Source organism: Lissotriton helveticus, chromosome 1_1, assembly GCF_964261635.1.
Source record: "Lissotriton helveticus chromosome 1_1, aLisHel1.1, whole genome shotgun sequence".
Classification (NCBI taxonomy): Eukaryota; Metazoa; Chordata; class Amphibia; order Caudata; family Salamandridae; genus Lissotriton; species Lissotriton helveticus.
In genome coordinates this window covers 1257053164-1257076384 of record NC_136057.1, presented here as the reverse complement: position 1 = coordinate 1257076384, position 23221 = coordinate 1257053164, and the positions used below count along the sequence as shown (strand labels likewise).

Below are 23221 nucleotides of genomic sequence, written 5' to 3'. Positions count from 1 at the left end.
CCATTTCAATATGTACTACAGCCTTTAAACTCATTATTGAAATGTGGGCATTATGCATTCCTGTTAAGCTTGCTACTTGAATTGCAAAAGTTGCATAGTAGCATAGACTAAAATCTGGCAGATTCTTCCTTCAATGTCAGCAGCAACCTCTATAGTCTGAGGCACAAAAGTTTAAAAGTCCAAATAATTGTTAAGTCATTCTGCCTATTTTGGAAGGAGATGGTGATCTAGCAGCTCGAGCTACTGACTTTCGAAAATTGATAACCAGGTTTGAGTCCCAGCCTTGACTCAATATCCTGCGATTCCGGGAAAATCATTTTGAGCCTGATCTATATTGCGGTGGAGAGGGAACTCTGTTGCAGGCTTAATGGAGTTCTCGCCCTGCCCATCCGATTTAACTGGTCTGCCCATCCGATTTAAATTTGAGCGCACCATAGTCTAACGAAGGTGAATGCTACTCCATCTCTGTTGTGGACAAACTCCTCCAATGGCCTGACAGACTAAGGGCCATCAGAGGTTTGGTCATATGTCAACCATCCTAATTTAGATGGGTGGACATATGGCTGTTTTGCATTGCTCATCACCGCCAGGGATACCCTTTCGGTACACACAGTGACGGGAGCATTGTGTTTTTTTTATTTTTAAAAAGGAAATGCAGCTTTGAGATTTTCCTATTAATAGAAGCAGCTACTGAATAGGAATGCTTTCATGTTAGTTTCTGAACTTTAGGTGTTCTCAAGGAATAAAATGTTTTAAGGAAGCTGTCGGAATGCTTTCATGTTGGCTTCTGAACTTTAGGTGTTCTCAAGCCATAAATGTTTTAACGAAGTTGTTTTTCAAGACAGTCCTCAACAATAACCTGGAGAGCACACCTATTATGTAGACTATTTTGGAACAGACAAGATATTGGATCTCAAATCTTTTATAAGGATATCTTCAAGAGATATCCATCCTTCTAAAGACCTTCACCATCAACCTTCTGCTTTCCAGAGAGCATTGAGGTTTACTAAGAGTTGCTGATTTTGACTCTCTACCTATCCTTTACAATTTTTTTTAACCCTTTCATTGCTGCCGTCGGGAGCACTATTTATTTATTTATAAAGTTTTATATAGCGCGGACTAGATCCCGAAGGATATCAGAGCGCACTTCATATTGCTGCGCACGTCCGTTGGCCGACGCGGCCCTGCCCACTCTTCAGAACACACGCACCGTGGTGGAATTGCCGCCGCGGTTAATGTGTTAAAGAAGCACAATATGTCAAATAATCTGGTTCAGGAGTGTTAAAATTCTATGGCTGTGAAAAGCGGAGTTTATTTTGATGAAAAAACATAGATAGAACAGAACAATAACGCTACTGTTTGTATCCAGGCTGAGGGTGGGCGGAGTTGGTGAGGTGCCACTACACTAAGTTCCACTGAGTTGTTCTGCTCTGCTCTGTTCCACCCCAATTAATAAAATGGGAACCTCACACACCCTTGGTAAAGCAACTGTACCTTTACATGCTAAAAAGCATATAGTCATCTCACAAAAGTGAGATTGGAAATATAGCAAGCAGTGAGAGAGGTGATGATTTTGGAGTCCCCCCGACCTAGGGAGAGGACCAAGCAGATCCCTTGAACACAAAGAGGACATCACGCTAAACAATTTGGTGGTGGCCCCATCCTCCTAGGACCACCCCATGCAAAGTTATGGGCATGAATACAATCCGAAGCAAAAGTCCAGTAAAGCATTATGGGACGAGATTCTAGAGTGCAGTGAAAATTATAGTACCGGCTCTCCCGCTGAGCCGGGGAGAGCCGTTGCGGCTTCAGGTATGGGTTCCTGTAAGTCTTCTGGGTCTGATGGAGGTGCCCATCCCACCGGTCTCATGCTGACTGACAGAGACCAGGCGCTAATGACCAGACGTCCTTTTCAGAAATATCCGCCTACCCCCAAAGAGTATTCCCGGACTACATGTGGTCCTTACTCAAGCTTATGCCCTGAGGAAGACCCAGGCTGCCCGGCTGTGTAAAGGGGGCAAAACATGTGTTCGCTGTAACCCTGACACTTTGATCTATGGATCATTGATCCTTCCAGCTTCATAAAAATCCTTTGAAAATAACTTTGTTTTGAAATTTGTTCCGGGAAAAAAAGTGACAATCTTAACCTGTCCTGATAAACCTTCAAGGATCCCACCGGGCAGCTCAACAGTGATCCTTGGTGGAAGGCAGCTAGGGGCATGCTCTGGCATTGGGCTGCCCTCCTCCTTGCGTCCGGACTCCTTGCATCCTCCATCTCTCCCGGGGACCCCATCCCCAGGGCGGACTCCCGGGAAAGTCGGACGGGACCCCATCCCCAGCCCCGTGTGATTCCTGAGGTGGGGAAGCACTGTCGCCCTTCCCCGAGAGTAAGAACAGGGATGGCTGCTGCCTCCGCTGCATGAGCCGCTCTCCCTGCTCCCGGTGCTCATATCTGGGGGGTGCAGGAGGGATCAACAGAGGGCTTCCGTCTGCTCGCTGGAGTGGGCAGGCCTCCATACCTGTTGCCGGCTCCTGAGGCAGCACGCATGGGTGTTGCTGGGGCAGGGTGCCCGCGAGGACAGCCGGGGTGGGCTCCTGAGCTGCTCTCCACCAAGGATCACTGTTGAGGTGCCTGGTGGGATGGGCACTACTGACCAGTTTGCATCTGTTGGCCCATGTTTGTAACACACCAAATTACCAACTAAGAAAGTCTGGGGGCCTGTTTTGGTTTCCAACCAGGATACCTTGAGTCTCCCTCTAGCAGCCTGTCCCTACATTTTAATCTTAGAAGGGGTTACTTCCCTAAAACCTAGTCAACAGGAGTCATGGGATGAGCGCTGAAATTGGATTGCTCACTGGTTGAGTAAACACAAACATTTAAATGCATGGGTCAACAAAGAGATCATAATGGTGAGAAGGGTGGGCTGACTTGGTCAATCGAGAAAAAAATATTTTGGGAGATTGTATTGTAATTAACTTTTCAATAACTCTTTGAATAAGAAATATACTGAAAGCCAAATAATATAACTGTACAACAGAAACCAAGGTTGTTATTTTGCTCTTGGGGAACTTTTACAAGCCAACCACCCTCTTCACACATTCCAATGATGACTCCATCCTGTTGCCTTTTTTTCCCTGGAAAAACATATTTTCCCCACTGTGTTCCCTTGAGGATGTAAAATGACTTTATGAACGCTCACTAGTGGCACAGGAGTTATTTACCCATACTGATTCACCCTCTATTCTCTAGTCACTCACATCCGTGTGTCCCTTCCTGCTGAGTAGGGGGTTAAGCCATTCAGAATACTTAGACAGCACGTGGCAGGCCTCCAGCCAAAACAAAATATACCTGATTGGCTCAAGTTCATCAAGGGCTATGATAGTGTGCTATTTCAAGAAACATGGGACCCATTGGCTTTAGTAGTAGATGGTTATCAGTGCTTAGAATCCCTGCTATTCCTTCTCTCTCTCCATAGGTGTGCCTCTGTAGGGCTAGCTCAATGGGTATATATAGCCATCAGGGGACATGTCACATTTGTGGAGACCTGGGAGAGTATTTTTCAAATTGCAGCAGTAAAAAACTATTTGAGTCTGTACAAACTTTTTACAATAACCACTTTACCAATATTCCAAACACTAAGTTTCTATTATTGTTTAATTACATCACCAAGCTGGTAGATGACCTAGCAACAACAGGGAATCTAGCATATCTGGGCCTGGCTGGTGATTTCAATGTGAGACTTCCTTCTATGTTTATGTCTATGTACTGTTACTTGTTGAGTGCATATATCACCCGGGGGTCTCATAGCGCTTTGCTGAGACTTAGGAACAGACAGATGAAGATGGCTGGGAATAAGACAGATTAAAATAGCCAGGTCTTCAGGGACTTACTAAACTTGTTATGCTCTGTCTCAGTTCGTAGGTGCAGTGGCATGGAGTTCCAGAGAGTGGGGGCTAATTTCGAAAAAGATTTGCTGCAAATACTTGACTGTTTGAACCTTCAGGATCATTAGTAGGCATTTGTTTGCAGAGAGGAGTGCCCTTGGTGGCTGATACTTCTTCAGTTTATTTGGCAAGTACTGGGGGCCCTGTCCATTTAGGCTTTTATGAACAAGACAGCACATTTTTAAATCTATTCGCTTCTTGATTGGCAGCCAATGGAGCATCCTCAGGCTAGGTGCAGAAGGAGAAGGGGCAGAAAGGTTCAAGGCCAGTCTGGCTGCTGTATTCTGCAGAACCTGGGGGCATATTACCAAGGGCCTTATCGCCGCTTTAGCAGGAATTTTTCCAGCTAAAACGGCGATAATTTTATCGCCCTATTACCTAGCTGTCGCTAACACCAGTTAGCGACAGCTAGTAGGAGATAGCGATCATCTTGGGGCCCACTTTGCATGTCAGCGATAATTATCACTAATGACATGCAAAGTGGGCGTGCCAAGATGTTAGCGACTGGAAACAATCGCTAACATCGCTATCTCCTATTACCTACTTTTGGAAATAATCGCGCTAAGCGAGATTATCTCCAAAAGCTAACGCCTGCCCAGAGCAGTTCTTAGCCATGTTATCCAATGGAAGGTGGATAACATGGCTAAGAGCATTGTCACGATAATGCATGAATATCGCAGATTTTTCAGCGATATTCATGCATTTCGCAGGATTTTTACCGCTTTTGAGATAAACCTTGATAATATCAAGGTATCTCAGCGGTAAAAATCATCGGAGCGCGGCGATATAATTTTAGCCGCTAACCATGCATAGCGATAATTATCGCTATTGCTTGGTAATATACCCCCGGGAGCTTATCAAGAAGTTCTGTAATTATGGATGCCAATAAAGCGTTCCCATAATCCAGGCGACTGACAATCAGACCCTGGATCAATGGCAGACGGGAAAGCAGTGGGACCCATTTAATTTTTTTACGAAGGGCGTGCATTATCCCGTAACAAGTACTTGTTATTAGATTGACACGATCACACATAGAAAGGTGATTGTCAATCCTAATGCCGAGATTACGGGCTGTTACTTTCGGAAGAGGACAGGTACCTAAGGTAGAAGGCCACCAATCGTTTGTCCACAGCGTCTGATTGTTTTTCATCTTCTTTATTTTCACAGAATGTGTACAAAAAAAATAATGCAGAATAGGAACAGCCTGTCCCAATCTGCATTTCTCTTTATGTACACATTCTGTGAAAATAAAGAAGATCAGATTGTTTGAGCATTATAAAATTTCAATATATTTTCCTGATGCCATTTGCGGATTTAAAAGCAACTTGCTGTCAGTGTGCTTGCATACAAGCAATATACAATTTTGGATGTATCTTAGAGTAACTCTGGACTCTTGGTGGAATGTAAAATATATATATATATATATATATATATATAGTGCTCCTCTAAATTGTGGATTTGTAGGAAGAAGTTAGAGTTTTTTCGGTTGACCCAAAAGAGAGAGCATTGCTTTTGAAGAATTTGTAGGGACAACCGATGTGCAGGCATTTCTTGTAACCAAAACCGTTGTTTGCTGTATTATCATACAGGATGCTGTGTCAGAACCTGATGGATGACCCATTCACTGTATTATAAGTTTCACAGGCACCTGTAATACAGTGGATGAAGCATCTGCCACCTTTCTGATGGAGTATCCTGCCAGCCAAACTCTAAATAAGTCCTTATGTTCCCAAAGAAAAGTAAGGCAGCACCTCCATAAAATCCTGTAGGAACATACAAGATAAATACTTTTACCACATATGCTGTATTGGGAGAAGAAGTCAAGGTTTGTGAGGCCACAGGTCACAGAATGAAGTTAAGATATACTAAATAAATTCCACATACCTGATTTATCTTGTCCAGGAGGTCCACCTACGTGGAAAAAGAAAGTAAACAATGTTAGTGGCAATATGCTCCTCTTATGTCCTATATTTCAGATATTATAGTGTTTCGATTTATGGCAGGCAAAAGGGTCTGCATTTATTTGACCACAGTTTTAGGATTTCAATGCTCTTACAGGTCATGTATGACAGGTTTATTCCACTTTGGGTTTGCATTCTGTGAAGCCGTCGTCCAAGATGCACTGTTCAGTTTCTTTTTCAGAACAAGCACATCTTAGATGCTGCCATTTCTTGTAGTCACAGAGGTTTGTACAGGTGATATTGCCATGTGTCAAGCATTGTTGTGGCACCTTGAGGTCCAAACTTCAATTTGTCCAGTTTCAGGTGGCATCTGTGCACCCATGTTGCTGGAATTGCAGAGCGGGAATCACATGCATGGCATCACATGCATTAACTGAGAAAATGTATCAGTTACAATATGTGCTGCCGACAGCTCACGTCGGAAGCCCCCAGCGGTGATTCTTTGCTTTTCCAAGACCTGCTGTCTGCAGCTCGTACACTAATTCACATTTTTTTTTAACTGAAGCGTGCATTGTAGACTGTACACTTTCAGAAACATGTGTACATGCATCCAGCTGAACCTGCACACTTGCCCTGAATATGTTAATGATATGGCCTAGAGTCCTGCCATGCTAGGGGCTGCTGTTACTCGAGTCATGTCTCTTTGGCCATAAGGATGGATGACAGGAGTGCTGGGTCTGCACTTTAAGGAGGAACATTCATTCTAAAGGCATCTGTAAGCACAGTGAACTCAGTTGCTGCTGCAATCGTTATCTGTGATGTTTTCGGAAATCAAAGCTCAAGCCTGTTTCCAGTGAAAGAAGAACATCATGGTGGCCTTGTTGTCTTGTGCCTGGGACCTGGCTCAGAGCTCAGCCGTGTATCTGCTGGGCACCAGGCAGCAGCGGGCAGAGAATACTAAACTAAGGCCAGATAAGATGAAGTGGGCTGCTAAAATGATACAAGGACACATTGGGTGAATTACCATGACTCTGAGCGGGCAGAGATACATAATCAGTGCTTAAGTTGTAAAAATAAATAAGTGCCAGGCCCCTTGTCAGGAGGCCACCGCAGCTTGCCCCACACATTGCCACTGCAAATTACTGTACTTACACAACTACTAACAAACGATGGATGTACGTTGTTACAACACATGCTTTTACCACGCATGCTTTTACAACGCAGGTTTTTCAACGCAAGTCGTTACAACGACTTGCGTTGGGGGTGCTGGATAGTGAATAGTCTAATTTACTATTCCAACTCCAGTCCCCGTGGATAGTAGGGAAGGTGTTGGATAGTAAATTAAACTATTATTGAAAAACCTGCGTGGTAAAGGCACTGCGTGGTAAAAGTTGCGTCGTAAAGGATGTTTCCCACAAAGGATAACACTGCTACTGTGACAATTCAGACTGTTTGAGGCCCCAAAAGGCATAAGAATGGCTTGGGTGGAAGCTATTAGCTGCTTTAATGTATAGAGAATTAGTAAACAATTGTTGTTCTGCTCATCTTGAAGTTCTACAAACAGCGCCACTATGGCAGCTGTCAGGAGTCCCGGTTCTGGCAATGAAGAGACAGTGGTGAGCACCGGAAACCACCAGCTCAAACGAAGCGCTTTAGATAATCGGTTATACAAAAGTGGGTACAAAAATAGGTATGTACTTATTATACTGTATTAAAACCAAATGGCGCAAAAAACGGTTTTAGGGCCGCAAAATTAATTGATTTTCGGTTTCCACTAAAAAAGTTAATATTCACTTCAGTGGGTTTAATTAGTTAAAATCAGTTTTAACTAAATACCAAACATTCCTAATTACAACGTACTGTCATAAGTTATTGCGGCAACTTAAAACGTATTCTATTATTGATAACGCTTTTTGCAGAAAATTATTTTTCATACAAACAGCAATGCAGATAAATGTAGCTCTTCATATTTCCATAATGTCTCTTCTTTGGATTCATTTCATGTAAGTGAAGTGTCATTCTCATAAAATGCTCAATTAAGGCTGTGTGCCACATGAAAGACCAAGACAATGGAGAATTGTGATGCGATAAGTAATCAATGGGATGACTCAATGTACTACTTACAGCCTTTTTAAATGCCACCTTTTCAGTGACAAAGCATATTTTATTGGTGAAACATCCAAAGATATTTTCACTCTCCAGGAAATGCACATTTATCGTTCCTCACTGTTTTACTTTGTGGTCTACTGCCCTTTGGTCTTCATTATACACTCAAACGAAGCGCGTTAGATAATCTGTCATACAAAAGTGGGTACAAAAATAGGTATGTACTTATTACACTGTATTAAAACCAAATGGCGCAAAAACCGGTTTTAGTGCCACAAAATTAATTGATTTTCGGTTTCCACTAAAAAAGTTAACATTCACTTCAGTGGGTTTAATTAATTAAAATCAGTTTTAACTAAATACCAAACATTCCTAGTTACAACGTTCTTTCAAAAGTTATTGTGACAACTTAAAACTTATTTTATTATTGATAACGCTTTTTGCAGAAAATTATTTTTCTTACAAACAGCAATGCAGATAAATGTAGCTCTTCATATTTCCATAATGTCTCTTCTTTGGATTCATTTCATGTAAGTGAAATGTCATTCTCATAAAATGCTCAATTAAGGCTGTGTGCCACATGAAAGAGCAAGACAATGGAGAATTGTAATGCGATAAGTAATCAATGGGATGACACAATGTACTACTTTACAGCCTTTTTAAATGCCACCTTTTCAGTGACAAAGCATATTTTATTGGTGAAACATTCAAAGATATTGTCACTCTCCAGGAAATGCACATTTATCGTTCCTCACGGTTTTACTTTGTGGTCTACTGCCCTTTGGTCTTCATTATACACCACTGTCCTCCTTAATTTGGTTGAGATACAATTTAGTGAAGCAGTGAAATGTCATAAAGTACGACAGAACTATGTCTAGAGCGCTAGCTTTTTAATACTCATAATAATGTTTTAAATCTTCAAATGGTGCTTGTCTAGGTGAAGTTGTGTACTTGTAAATTTTGCCTGGTATTACACAGAACATACAATGTCTCTCTTGCTGAATGCACCATCTCACTTAATCTAAGGAATCCGGGTAAATTTAAATTGAAGGTGCTGAATTAAAAAACGCGGCAGGATTTCGCCTGTATACACAAGATGAATGTAGGGCACAGGTCTTGAGACTTAACCAATGTTTGAGTAGAGCTAGCTTCATTTACATATCTCGTCAGGATCAAAGAACCATGGTAGAAGCTGCATTGTGGTCCTTATTTAGAGTTTAGTAAACAGGCTATTCTGTCAAAACCTGACAGATAACACGTGCCCCGGATTATAAATTAATTTTACAGGCTATAATGCACATGTAATAGAGCAGACAAAGCATCTGCCACCTTTCTGATGGAGTATCCTGCCAGCCAAACTCTACATAAGTCCTTATGTTCCTGAAGAATAGTAAGGCGGCACCTCCATAAATCCTCTAATGACATGGAAGATAAAGGCTTTTACCGCGTATGGTGTATGGGGGCAAGGATTAAAGGTTTATGAGGCCACAGGTCACGGAACGAAGTTAAGATATAGTAAATACATTCCACATACCTAATTTATCACGTCCAGGAAGTTCGCCTACATGGAAAAAGAAAGTAAACAATGTAAGCAGTAATATGCTCCTCTTGTGTCCTATATTTCAGATATTATAGTGTTTTGATTTATGCCAGGCAAATGGGACTGCATTTATTTGAACACAGTCCTGGTATTGCAATGCTCTTACAGGTCATGTATGACAGGTTTATTCCACTTTGGGTTTGCATTCCGTGAAGCAGTCGTCCCATATGCACTGTTCTGTTTCTTGTACAGAGCAAGCACATCTCATATGCTGCCATTTATTGCAGTCAATGTGGGTTGTACAGGTGATATTGCCATGTGTCAAGCATTGATGCCACGCCTTAAGGCCCAAAATTCCTTTTGACTTTGAAAGTGGTAAGACTTAAAGTTTAACTTGGTGATCCTGGGTACCATCATGAAAGTATTCTGAACCCACGCCCAGTATCAGAAGGCATCTGTGCACCCTTCTTTCTGAGAATGCAGTGTTAGCAGCACATGCATTCATTCAGTAAATGTATTGGTTACCATATGTGCAGCAGACAGCTGAGTTCGGACGAGCAGAGCAGTGGTTCAAGCTCCACTGTCTGCAGCTTAAATACTAACTCACAGATTTTCAGAGTGAAAGAATGCACTGTAGACTGTACACTTTCAGCAAAATGGGTTCATGGGTCCTGCAGAGGCTTCAGTCTGAAAATGTTCATGATGTGGCATATGGTCCTTCCATATTAGGGGCTGCTGTTGCTAGAGTCATGCCTCTTTGACTGTCTGGATGTAAGGCAACGAACAGCGCTGCAGGGGCAGCACTTAATGGAAGACCATTGATTCTAAAGGCATCTGTTATAGCACAGGGACGATTGTTGCTGCAATCCTCATCTGTGATGCTTCAGAAATTAAAGCTCCAGCCTGTTCCCAGTGAAAGGATGAAATCATGGCCATGTTGATTATCTTGGTCTGAGGCCTACCTCATTCCTCAGTGGTACATCTGCTGAGCACTATGCAGCAGCGTGCAGAGAATAATCAGCTAAAGCTAGTAGAGATTAGGTATGATGCTATGAGAAAAAGACATTTTGGGGGAATTAGCATGGTCCAGAGGGGAGAGAGATCGATAATCTGTCATACAATAGTGATTTAAAAAGTTGGTAGGTGCTTATTTTACTGTATTAATGTCAGACGAAGCAATTGCAGTTTAATTGCAGAAAATTCTGTGATTTTCACTTTCCACTGAAAAAGCACATTTTCACTTCATTGAGGTTTGATTATTTAAAATCACTTTTAGCTAAAAACCAAAAACCTTTTTTACAACTTACAGCAAAACTTTATTGTGACAAATTCAGACTTGTTTGAACTGTTAATGATATGTCAATAATGTCTCTTCTTTGGACTTCTTGCATGTTAATGTAGTGTCATTCTCAAAAAAACTCAATTAAAGCTGTGTGAAACGTGAAGGAGCAAGACATTGGAGAATAGTCATGCGATAATTAATCATTGGGATGACTCATACAGCCTATATAATTATCATCTTTTCAGTCACAAAATATATTTTGTTGGTAAAACATTCAAAGATATGGTTATACTCCAGGAAATGCACATTTAGGGTTCCTAACTGAGCTACTTTTTTACAAAACGAATCTACTAAATCCACATTCTCCATAGTTGGGTGTGAATATGGAAATAGAACCTCAGAAAAGAAAGAACGGACTTGCCAGGCAAGATACCGAAACATATTGTCAAGTTGGACCTGGTTTTATGGCTAGCAGTTCTTTTGCTGGGCAACGTAGTTGCCTCTAAGCCCTGGGGAAAAGAAGGCATTTCACAGGCTGTTAGCATTTAGGGTTCATGTGCTGCTTTTTTGTGGTACTCTCTTCATTCTTCGCATCAGTCTTGAGTACCTGGTGGTGGTTCCCTTGTAGGGGTGTAACAAAGGACCCCTCAGCTCCCGAGATGCAGGGCCCCCCTATGCTTACACGTACTGAAGGGTGCCCCTTTAGCACCTACCTGATGTGAGTGTGAGGAGCTCTTCAGCATATGTTGTAGGGGTGGGGTGTCCTCAAGTGTTGTTATGCCCAAGTTCTCTTGGGGAAGTTCACAAAGAATACAATGAGGCAGGGAAATCCCATAGAGCATGACAGAATAATGCCTGGACCACTAGCTTTCTAATCTTTATAATAACCTTTTAAATCTTCAACTGATGCGTGTCGAGGTGCAGATGTGGTGAGGTAGATATTGCCTTGTCTTACACAGATTATTCAATGTCTGTCTTGCTTAAAGCACCATCACAATTGTTGAAGAGAATCTATAGATTATGGGCAAATTTAAGTTGAAGGCGCTGAATTAAAAATGTACAATAGTTGGTTCTGTCGAGCAAGGTAGAATTACTTTAATACTTATATTTTACCCCGACTACTAGGAAAGGTCAATCAATGGTATACAGTTTGCATTATGTACCATACACACACAAAACACTGAACCGACCCAGTGAACTCAAAAGGGAATTATATGTTATCAGTCATATATCGTATAGCACACCGGATTCAAGGTTTATGAGGCCACAGGTCAGACCATGGAACGAAGTTAAGATATACTAAACAACTTACCCATACCAGATGTATCACGTCCAGGAGATCCACCTACGTGGAAAAATAAAGCAAACAATGTAAGTGGTATTATGTTCCTCTTATCTCCTGTATTACTGATATTATAGTCTTTTGATTTATGCCAGGCAAAAGGGCCTGTATTTATTGGCCAGTGTCATACTAAAAAACTCAATTAAGGCTGTGTGGCACGTGAAACAGCAAGACATTGGAGAACAGTTATGCGATAATTAATCAATGGGATGACTAACAATACAATTTTTACAGTCTTTTTAATTACCACCTTTTCAGTGACAGAACATATTTTGTTTGTGAAACTTTCAAAGATATCTTCATACACCAGGAAATGTACATTTAGGGTCCCTAACGGTGCTACTTGTTTCCAAAACGAATCCACTAATTCCACATTCTCCCTAGTTGTGTGTAATTATGGAAATAGAATCTCAGAAAAGAAAGGACGGACTTGCCAGGCAAGATAAGGAAACATATTGTCAAGTTGGACCTGGTTTTATGTTTAACAGTTCTGTTGCTGGGCAACGTAGTTGCCTCTAAGCCCTAAGGAAAAGTAGGCATTTCACAGTCTGCTAGCATTTAGGGTTCATGTGCCGCTTTTTGTGGTACTCTCTTCATTCTTCACATCAGTCTTGAGTACCTGGTTTTGGTTCCCTTATAGGGGCGTAACAAAGGATCCCCCAGCCCCCGAGGTGCAGGGACCCCCTAGGCTTACACATACTGAAGGGGGCCTCTTAAGCCCCTACCTGATGTGAGTGTGAGGAGCCCTTCATCATATGTTGTAGGGGTGAGGGTCCTCAACTTTTGTTATGCCAAAGTTCTCTTAATGAAGTTCACAAAGAATACAGTGAGGCAGGGAAATCCCATGGAGCATGAAAGGATAATGCCTGGAGCACTATCTTTCTAATCTATATAATAACCTTTTAAGTCTTCAACTGATGCCTGTTGAGGTGCAGATGTGGTGTGGTAGGTATTGCCTTGTCTTATACAGATTATTCAAAGTCTGTCTTGCTGAAAGCACCATCACAATTGTTGAAGAGAATTTACAGACTCTGGCATAATTTAAGTTGAAGGTGCTGAATTAAAAAACCATTAAAGATTAATGGGGTGACCCAGTATCTCACAGAACCTGGGGGAATAGAACAGTATGTACAATACTTGGTTCTGTCGAGCAAGGTAGAATTACTTTAATACTTATATTTTATCCGGACTACTAGGAAAGGTCAATCAATGGTATACAGTTTGCATTATGTACCATACAGACACAAAAACACGGAACCAACACAGTGAACTCAAAAGTGAATTATATGTTATCAGTCATATATCGTATAGCACACCGGATTCAAGGTTTATGAGGCCACAGGTCAGACCATGGAACGAAGTTAAGATATACTAAATAACTTACCCATACCAGGTGTATCACGTCCAGGTGGTCCACCTATGTGGAAAAATAAAGTAAACATTGTAAGTGGTAATTTGTTCCTTCTTATGTCCTCTATTACAGATATTATATTTTTTTGATTTATGCCAGGCAAAAGGGCCTGTATTTATTGGCCAGTGTTATACTAAAAAAACTAAATTAAGGCCGTGTGACACGTGAAACAGCAAGACATTGGAGAATAGTTATGCAATAATTAATCAATGGGATGACTCTCAGTAACATTTTTACAGCCTTTTTAATTACCACCTTTTCAGTGACAAAACATATTTTGTTGGTGAAACTTTCAAAGATATCTTCATACTGCAGGAAATGCACATTTAGAGTTCCTATCTGTGCTACTTGTTTACAAGACGAATCTACTAATTTCACATTCTCCCTAGTTGGGTGTGAATATGGAAATAGAACCTCAGAAAAGAAAGAATGGACTTGCCAGGTAAAAGACCGAAACATATCAGCAAGTTGGACATGGTTTTATGGCTAGCAGTTCGGTTGCTGGGCAAAGTAGTTGCATCTAAGCCCTGGGGAAAAGTAGGCATTTCACAGGCTGCTAGCATTTAGGGTTCATGTGCCGCTTTGTGAGGTACTCTCTTCATTCTTCACATCATTCTTGAGTACCTGGTTTTGGTTCCCTTGTAGGGGGCTTAACAAAGGACCCCCAGCCCCCGAGGTGCAAGGGCCCCCTAGGCTTACACATACTAAAGGAGGCCCCTTCAGCCCCTACCTGATGTGAGTGTGAGGAGCCCTTCAGCATATGTTGGAGGGGTGGGGGTCCTCGAGTTTTGTTATGCCAAAGTTCTCTTGGTGAAGTTCATAAAGAATACAGTGAGGCAGGGAAATCCCATAGAGCATGACAGGATAATGTCTGGAGCACTAGCTTTCTACTGTTTATAATAACGTTTTGAATCTTCAACTGATGCCTGTCAAGGTGCAGATGTGGTGTGGTAGGTATTGCCTTGTCTTACACAGATTATTCAATGTCTGTCTTGCTGAAAGCACCATCACAATTGTTTAATGGAATCTACAGACTCTGGGCAAATTTAAGTTGAAGGTGCTGAATTAAAACACCATTAAAGATGAATGGGGTGACCCAGTATCTCACAGAATCTGGGGTAATAGAACAGTATGTACAATAGTTTGTTCTGTCGAGCAAGGTAGAATTACTTTAATACTTATATTTTATCCTGACTACTAGGAAAGGTCAATCAATGGTACACAGTTTGCTTTATGTACCATACAGACACAAAAACACTGAACCGACCCAGTGAACTCAAAAATGAATGATATGTCATCAGTCATATATCATATAGCACACCGGAATCAAGGTTTATGAGGCCACAGGTCAGACCACGGAATGAAGTTAAGATATACTAAATAACTTACCCATACTAGATATTTCACGTCCAGGAGGTCCACCTATGTGGAAAAATAAAGTAAACAATGTAAGTGGTAATATGTTTCTCTTATGTCCTGTATTACAGATATTATAGTGCTTTGATTTATGCCAAGCAAAAGGGCCTGTATTTATTGGCGAGTGTCATACTAAAAAAAACTCAATTAAGGCTGTGTGACACGTGAAACAGCAAGACATTGGAGAATTGTTATGCGATAATTAATCAATGGGATGACTCTCAGTACAATTTTTACAGCCTTTTTAATTACCACCTTTTCAGTGACAAAACATATTTTGTTGGTGAAACTTTCAAAGATTTCTTCATACTGCAGGAAATGCACATTTAGAGTTCCTATCTGTACTACTTGTTTACAAGAGGAATCTACTAATTTCACATTCTCCCTAGTTGGGTATGAATATGGAAATAGAAACTCAGAAAAGAAAGAATGGACTTGCCAGGTAAAAGACCGAAACATATTAGCAAGTTGGACATAGTTTTATGGCTAGCAGTTCTGTTGCTGGGCAAAGTAGTTGCATCTAAGCCCTGGGGAAAAGTAGGCATTTCACAGGCTGCTAGCATTTAGGGATAATGTGCCGCTTTTTGAGGCACTCTCTTCATTCTTCACATCATTCTTGAGTACCTGGTTTTGGTTCCCTTGTAGGGGGCTTAACAAAGGACCCCCAGCCCCCGAGGTGCAAGGGCCCCCTAGGCTTACACATACTGAAGGAGGCCCCTTCAGCCCCTACCTGATGTGAGTGTGAGGAGCCCTTCAGCATATTTTGGAGGGAGGGGGGGGGGTCCTCAAGTTTTGTTATGCCAAAGTTCTCTTGGTGAAGTTCATAAAGAATACAGTGAGGCAGGGAAATCCCATAGAGCATGACAGGATAATGTCTGGAGCACTAGCTTTCTAATGTTTATAATAACGTTTTAAATCTTCAACTGATGCCTGTCGAGGTGCAGATGTGGTGTGGTAGGTATTGCCTTGTCTTACACAGATTATTCAATGTCTGTCTTGCTGAAAGCACCATCACAATTGTTTAATGGAATCTACAGACTCTGGGCAAATTTAAGTTGAAGGTGCTGAATTAAAACACCATTAAAGATGAATGGGGTGACCCAGTATCTGACAGAATCTGGGGTAATAGAACAGTATGTATAATAGTTTGTTCTGTCGAGCAAGGTAGAATTACTTTAATACTTATATTTTATCCTGACTACTAGGAAAGGTCAATCAATGGTACACAGTTTGCATTATGTACCATACAGACACAAAAACAATGAACCGACCCAGTGAACTCAAAAGTGAATGATATGCTATCAGTCATATATCATATAGCACACCGGAATCAAGGTTTATGAGGCCACAGGAAAGACCACGTAATGAAGTTAAGATATACTAAATAACTTACCCATACTAGATATTTCACGTCCAGGAGGTCCACCTATGTGGAAAAATAAAGTAAACAATGTAAGTGGTAATATGTTTCTCTTATGTCCTGTATTACAGATATTATAGTGCTTTGATTTATGCCAAGCAAAAGGGCCTGTATTTATTGGCGAGTGTCATACTAAAAAAAACTCAATTAAGGCTGTGTGACACGTGAAACAGCAAGACATTGGAGAATTGTTATACGATAATTAATCAATGGGATGACTCTCAGTACAATTTTTACAGCCTTTTTAATTACCACCTTTTCAGTGACAAAACATATTTTGTTGGTGAAACTTTCAAAGATTTCTTCATACTGCAGGAAATGCACATTTAGAGTTCCTATCTGTACTACTTGTTTACAAGAGGAATCTACTAATTTCACATTCTCCCTAGTTGGGTATGAATATGGAAATAGAAACTCAGAAAAGAAAGAATGGACTTGCCAGGTAAAAGACCGAAACATATTAGCAAGTTGGACATAGTTTTATGGCTAGCAGTTCTGTTGCTGGGCAAAGTAGTTGCATCTAAGCCCTGGGGAAAAGTAGGCATTTCACAGGCTGCTAGCATTTAGGGATAATGTGCCGCTTTTTGAGGCACTCTCTTCATTCTTCACATCATTCTTGAGTACCTGGTTTTGGTTCCCTTGTAGGGGGCTTAACAAAGGACCCCCAGCCCCCGAGGTGCAAGGGCCCCCTAGGCTTACACATACTGAAGGAGGCCCCTTCAGCCCCTACCTGATGTGAGTGTGAGGAGCCCTTCAGCATATTTTGGAGGGAGGGGGGGGGTCCTCAAGTTTTGTTATGCCAAAGTTCTCTTGGTGAAGTTCATAAAGAATACAGTGAGGCAGGGAAATCCCATAGAGCATGACAGGATAATGTCTGGAGCACTAGCTTTCTAATGTTTATAATAACGTTTTAAATCTTCAACTGATGCCTGTCGAGGTGCAGATGTGGTGTGGTAGGTATTGCCTTGTCTTACACAGATTATTCAATGTCTGTCTTGCTGAAAGCACCATCACAATTGTTTAATGGAATCTACAGACTCTGGGCAAATTTAAGTTGAAGGTGCTGAATTAAAACACCATTAAAGATGAATGGGGTGACCCAGTATCTGACAGAATCTGGGGTAATAGAACAGTATGTATAATAGTTTGTTCTGTCGAGCAAGGTAGAATTACTTTAATACTTATATTTTATCCTGACTACTAGGAAAGGTCAATCAATGGTACACAGTTTGCATTATGTACCATACAGACACAAAAACAATGAACCGACCCAGTGAACTCAAAAGTGAATGATATGCTATCAGTCATATATCATATAGCACACCGGAATCAAGGTTTATGAGGCCACAGGTCAGACCACGGAATGAAGTTAAGATATACTAAATAACTTACCCATACTAGATATTTCACGTCCAGGAGGTCCACCTATGTGGAAAAATAAAGTAAACAATGTCAGTGGTAATATGTTTCTCTTATGTCCTGTATTACAGATATTATAGTGCTTTGATTTATGCCAAGCAAAAGGGCCTGTATTTATTGGCCAGTGTCATACTAAAAAAAACTCAATTAAGGCTGTGTGACACGTGAAACAGCAAGACATTGGAGAATTGTTATGCGATAATTAATCAATGGGATGACACTCAGTACAATTTTTACAGCCTTTTTAATTACCACCTTTTCAGTGACAAAACATATTTTGTTGGTGAAACTTTCAAAGATATCTACATACTGCAGGAAATGCACATTTAGAGTTCCTATCTGTACTACTTGTTTACAAGAGGAATCTACTAATTTCACATTCTCCCTAGTTGGGTATGAATATGGAAATAGAACCTCAGAAAAGAAAGAATGGACTTGCCAGGTAAAAGACCGAAACATATTAGCAAGTTGGACATGGTTTTATGGCTAGCAGTTCTGTTGCTGGGCAAAGTAGTTGCATCTAAGCCCTTGGGAAAAGTAGGCATTTCACAGGCTGCTAGCATTTAGGGTTCATGTGCCGCTTTTTTAGGTACTCTCTTCATTCTTCACATCATTCTTTTGTACCTGGTTTTGGTTCCCTTGTAGGGGGCTTAACAAAGGACCCCCAGCCCCCGAGGTGCAAGGGCCCACTAGGCTTACACATACTGAAGGAGGCCCCTTCAGCCCCTACCTGATGTGAGTGTGAGGAGCCCTTCAGCATATGTTGGAGGGAGGGGGGGTCCTCAAGTTTTGTTATGCCAAAGTTCTCTTGGTGAAGTTCATAAAGAATACAGTGAGGCAGGGAAATCCCATAGAGCATGACAGGATAATGTCTGGAGCACTAGCTTTCTACTGTTTATAATAACGTTTTAAATCTTCAACTGATGCCTGTCGAGGTGCAGATGTGGTGTGGTAGGTATTGCCTTGTCTTACACAGATTATTCAATGTCTGTCTTGCTGAAAGCACCATCACAATTGTTTAATGGAATCTACAGACTCTGGGCAAATTTAAGTTGAAGGTGCTGAATTAAAACACCATTAAAGATGAATGGGGTGACCCAGTATCTGACAGAATCTGGGGTAATAGAACAGCATGTACAATAGTTGGTTCTGTCGAGCAAGGTAGAATTACTTTAATACTTATATTTTATCCTGACTACTAGGAAAGGTCAATCAATGGTACACAGTTTGCATTATGTACCATACAGACACAAAAACACTGAACCGTCCCAGTGAACTCAAAAGTGAATGATATGCTATCAGTCATATATCGTATAGCACACCGGAATCAAGGTTTATGAGGCCACAGGTCAGACCACTGAATGAAGTTAAGATATACTAAATAACTTACCCATACTAGATATTTCACGTCCAGGAGGTCCACCTATGTGGAAAAATAAAGTAAACAATGTAAGTGGCAATATGTTTCTCTTATGTCCTGTATTACAGATATTATAGTGTTTTGATTTATGCCAGGCAAAAGGGCCTGTATGTATTGGCCAGTGTCATACTAAAAAAACTCAATTAAGGCAGTGTGACGCGTGAAACAGCAAGACATTGGAGAATTGTTATGCGATAATTAATCAATGGGATTACTCTCAGTACAATTTTTACAGCCTTTTTAATTACCACCTTTTCAGTGACAAAACATATTTTGTTGGTGAAACTTTCAAAGATATCTTCATACTGCAGGAAATGCACATTTAGAGTTCCTATCTGTGCTACTTGTTGACAAGAGGAATCTACTAATTTCACATTCTCCCTAGTTGGGTATGAATATGGAAATAGAACCTCAGGAAAGAAAGAATGGACTTGCCAGGTAAAAGACCAAAACATATTAGCAAGTTGGACATGGTTTTATGGCTAGCAGTTCTGTTGCTGGGCAAAGTAGTTGCATCTAAGCCCTGGGGAAAAGTAGGCATTTCACAGGCTGCTAGCATTTAGGGTTCATGTGCCGCTTTTTGTGGTACTCTCTTCATTCTTCACATCAGTCTTGAGTACCTGCTTTTGGTTCCCTTGTAGGGGGCTTAACAAAGGACCCCCAGCCCCCCAGGTGCAAGGGCCCCCTAGGCTTACACATACTGAAGGAGGCCCCTTCAGCCCCTACCTGATGTGAGTGTGAGGAGCCCTTCAGCCCCTACCTGATGTGAGTGTGAGGAGCCCTTCAGCATATGTTGGAGGGGTGGAGGTCCTCAAGTTTTGTTATGCCAAAGTTCTCTTGGTGAAGTTCATAAAGAATACAGTGAGGCAGGGAAATACCATAGAGCATGACAGGATAATGCCTGGAGCACTAGCTTTCTAATGCTTATAATAACGTTTTAAATCTTCAACTGATGCCTGTCGAGGTGCAGATGTGGTGTGGTAGGTATTGCCTTGTCTTACACAGATTATTCAATGTCTGTCTTGCTGAAAGCACCATCACAATTGTTTAATAGAATCTACAGACTCTAGGCAAATTTAAGTTGTAGGTGCTGAATTAAAACACCATTAAAGATGAATGGGGTGACCCAGTATCTCACAGAACCTGGGGTAATAGAATAGTATGTACAATAGTTTGTTATGTCGAGCAAGGTAGAATTACTTTAATACTCATATTTTATCCTGACTACTAGGAAAGGTCAATCAATGGTACACAGTTTGCTTTATGTACCATACAGACACAAAAACACTGAACCGACCCAGTGAAATCAAAAGTGAATGATATGCTATCAGTCATTTATCGTATAGCACACCGGAATCAAGGTTTATGAGGCCACAAGTCAGACCACGGAATGAAGTTAAGATATACTAAATAACTTACCCATTCTAGATATTTCACGTCCAGGAGGTCCACCTATGTGGAAAAATAAAGTAAACAATGTAAGTGGTAATATGTTTCTCTTATGTCCTGTATTACAGATATTATAGTGTTTTGATATATGCCAAGCAAAAGGGCCTGTATTTATTGGCCAGTGGCATACTAAAAAAAACTCAATTAAGGCTGTGTGACGCGTGAAACAGCAAGACATTGGAGAATTGTTATGCGATAATTAATCAATGGGATTACTCTCAGTACAATTTTTACAGCCTTTTTAATTACCACCTTTTCAGTGACAAAACATATTTTGTTGGTGAAACTTTCAAAGATATCTTCATACTGCAGGAAATGCACATTTAGAGTTCCTATCTGTGATACTTGTTTACAAGAGGAATCTACTAATTTCCCATTCTCCCTAGTTGGGTATGAATATGGAAATAGAACCTCAGAAAAGAAAGAATGGACTTGCCAGGTAAAAGACCGAAACATATTAGCAAGTTGGACATGGTTTTATAGCTAGCAGTTCTGTTGCTGGGCAAAGTAGTTGCATCTAAGCCCTGGGGAAAAGTAGGCATTTCACAGGCTGCTAGCATTTAGGGTTCATGTGCCGCTTTTTGTGGTACTCTCTTCATTCTTCACATCAGTCTTGAGTACCTGGTTTTAGTTCCCTTGTAGGGGGCTTAACAAAGGACCCCCAGCCCCCGAGGTGCAAGGGCCCCCTAGGCTTACACATACTGAAGGAGGCCCCTTCAACCCCTACCTGATGTGAGTGTGAGGAGCCCTTCAGCATATGTTGGAGGGGTGGAGGTCCTCAAGTTTTGTTATGCCAAAGTTCTCTTGGTGAAGTTCATAAAGAATACAGTGAGGCAGGGAAATCCCATAGAGCATGAAGACGTATGGGGCTGATTTAAAAGCTGCGTATGCTTCTTCCGTCAAGATCTATCATCGGGCTATTTGTCGAGCCCGAGTGGCATTTTATGCGGCAGAAATCCGCAATAGCTCAAACCCGTCGAAGACCGTCTTCAGGGCCGTGAAAGATCTTGTGGCGAAGCGGACTTCCTCTGTGGCTGTGAGTTCCATCTCCCACTGCGAATCCCTTGCTTCGTACTTTCTGGGAAAAGTCCAAGCAATTTACCGGGCATTCCCCAGCATAGGGATTGATCTGGGAAGCTCCAATGGGACGTTACATCATACCACCCTGCTCTCATTTTCCCCTCTTTCTCCGGAGGGGTTTGACAAACTTGCCTTGCAAGTTAAATCTGGTTCTCCATCTGATCCAGTAAGACCGGCTCTTTTCAGAGATCAGGCCTTTATGGGACGCTCTGTTGTATGTTCCCTGGTCAACCTCTCATTGGAGTCGGGTGTGGTGCCAACTAAATGGAAGCAGGCGGTGGTGTCCCCTATCATCAAAAAGCCCTCCTTGGATCCGTCTAAGCCCGAAAGTTATCGTCCCATCTCACTGCTACCCTGGCCGGCGAAGATAACAGAGGCTCATGTCAACTTGGCCCTGTCAGAACATCTCGCCCGGACCAATGCCCTTGATCCCACACAAAACGGCTTCCATGCTGGGCACAGCACGGAGACCGCTCTTCTTGTGATGGTGGAACATCTCCGTGCGGTGTTGGATGCTGGTCAGACGGCGGCGCTGATATTGTTAGATCTCAGCGCCGCCTTCGACACGGTATCTCACAGTATCCTTCTGCATCGGCTCGAGGAGATTGGTGTCAGCGGCCAGGCTTTGCAGTGGTTCCGCTCCTTCCTCGGCAATCGTTCCTTCTGTGTTGCCATCCCTCCCTTCAAGTCCAAATTCCAGCCACTGGCCATGGGGGTTCCGCAGGGATCCTCGCTGAGCCCCACGTTGTTTAATCTGTACGTGAGACCGCTGGCTGAGGTCGCCAGGCAGTGGGGCCTAACTTTGGTCTCATATGCCGACGACACACAGCTGGCGGTTACTCTCAGCGGGGATGCGGAATCAGATGCCCCCAGGTTTCAGGATGGACTGAAGGCGGTGGCAAGCTGGTTGACGGGGAACTGTCTCCAGCTTAATGCCACTAAGACAGAGGTTATGATTGTCGGAAGGGGAGTGGAACTATGGGGTGATCAATGGTGGCCACCAGAGCTGGGACCAACCCCGACTCCGGTGTCGGAGTTGAAAAACCTGGGAGTCTGGTTGGACGCTGGACTCACCTTTGTAGGACACACTAAAAAAATTGCTGCTTGTTGTTTTGGTCTGTTGAGAGGCTTAAGACCTGTCCTCAAATATTTTGATGCCCCAACCAGACAGCTAGTAATCCAGGCCACTGTCATCTCTCACCTGGATTACGCTAGCTCTCTTCTGGTCGGGGCCAATCAGGCTGAGCTTACTCGTCTGCAACGGGTACAAAATGCTGCGGCCAGAGCGATTGTCGGCCTGCCCAGATTCTGCCCGGTGGCGAGTGTCCTTCGCTCCTTACACTGGCTCCCAGTGAGGAAGCGTATTCTCTTCAAGGTCCTTTGTTTGACCTTTAAGATCCTGAGAGGCATAGGCCCTGAAATTATGTCCCGCTTTCTGTCCTTCTATGTCCCCACACGCACCCTTCGCTCCCAAGGCCAGGCCTTTGTTG

The 23221-nt window shown here is 42.1% G+C and overlaps 1 protein-coding gene across 1 annotated transcript in view; it reads right to left on the bottom strand.

The window, feature by feature from the left end:
- Positions 1 to 23221, bottom strand: part of MUC19 (mucin 19, oligomeric) — a 1331159-nt gene that overhangs the window by 1295947 nt on the left and 11991 nt on the right. The window contains exons 6-11 of the mRNA XM_078649731.1: positions 16337 to 16369; positions 14917 to 14949; positions 13501 to 13533; positions 12087 to 12119; positions 9487 to 9513; positions 5830 to 5856 (exon numbers count right to left, since the gene is read on the bottom strand). Of these exons, the coding sequence (XP_078505857.1) occupies positions 5830 to 5856; positions 9487 to 9513; positions 12087 to 12119; positions 13501 to 13533; positions 14917 to 14949; positions 16337 to 16369 (186 nt within the window). The remainder of the gene's footprint in view (positions 1 to 5829; positions 5857 to 9486; positions 9514 to 12086; positions 12120 to 13500; positions 13534 to 14916; positions 14950 to 16336; positions 16370 to 23221) is intronic.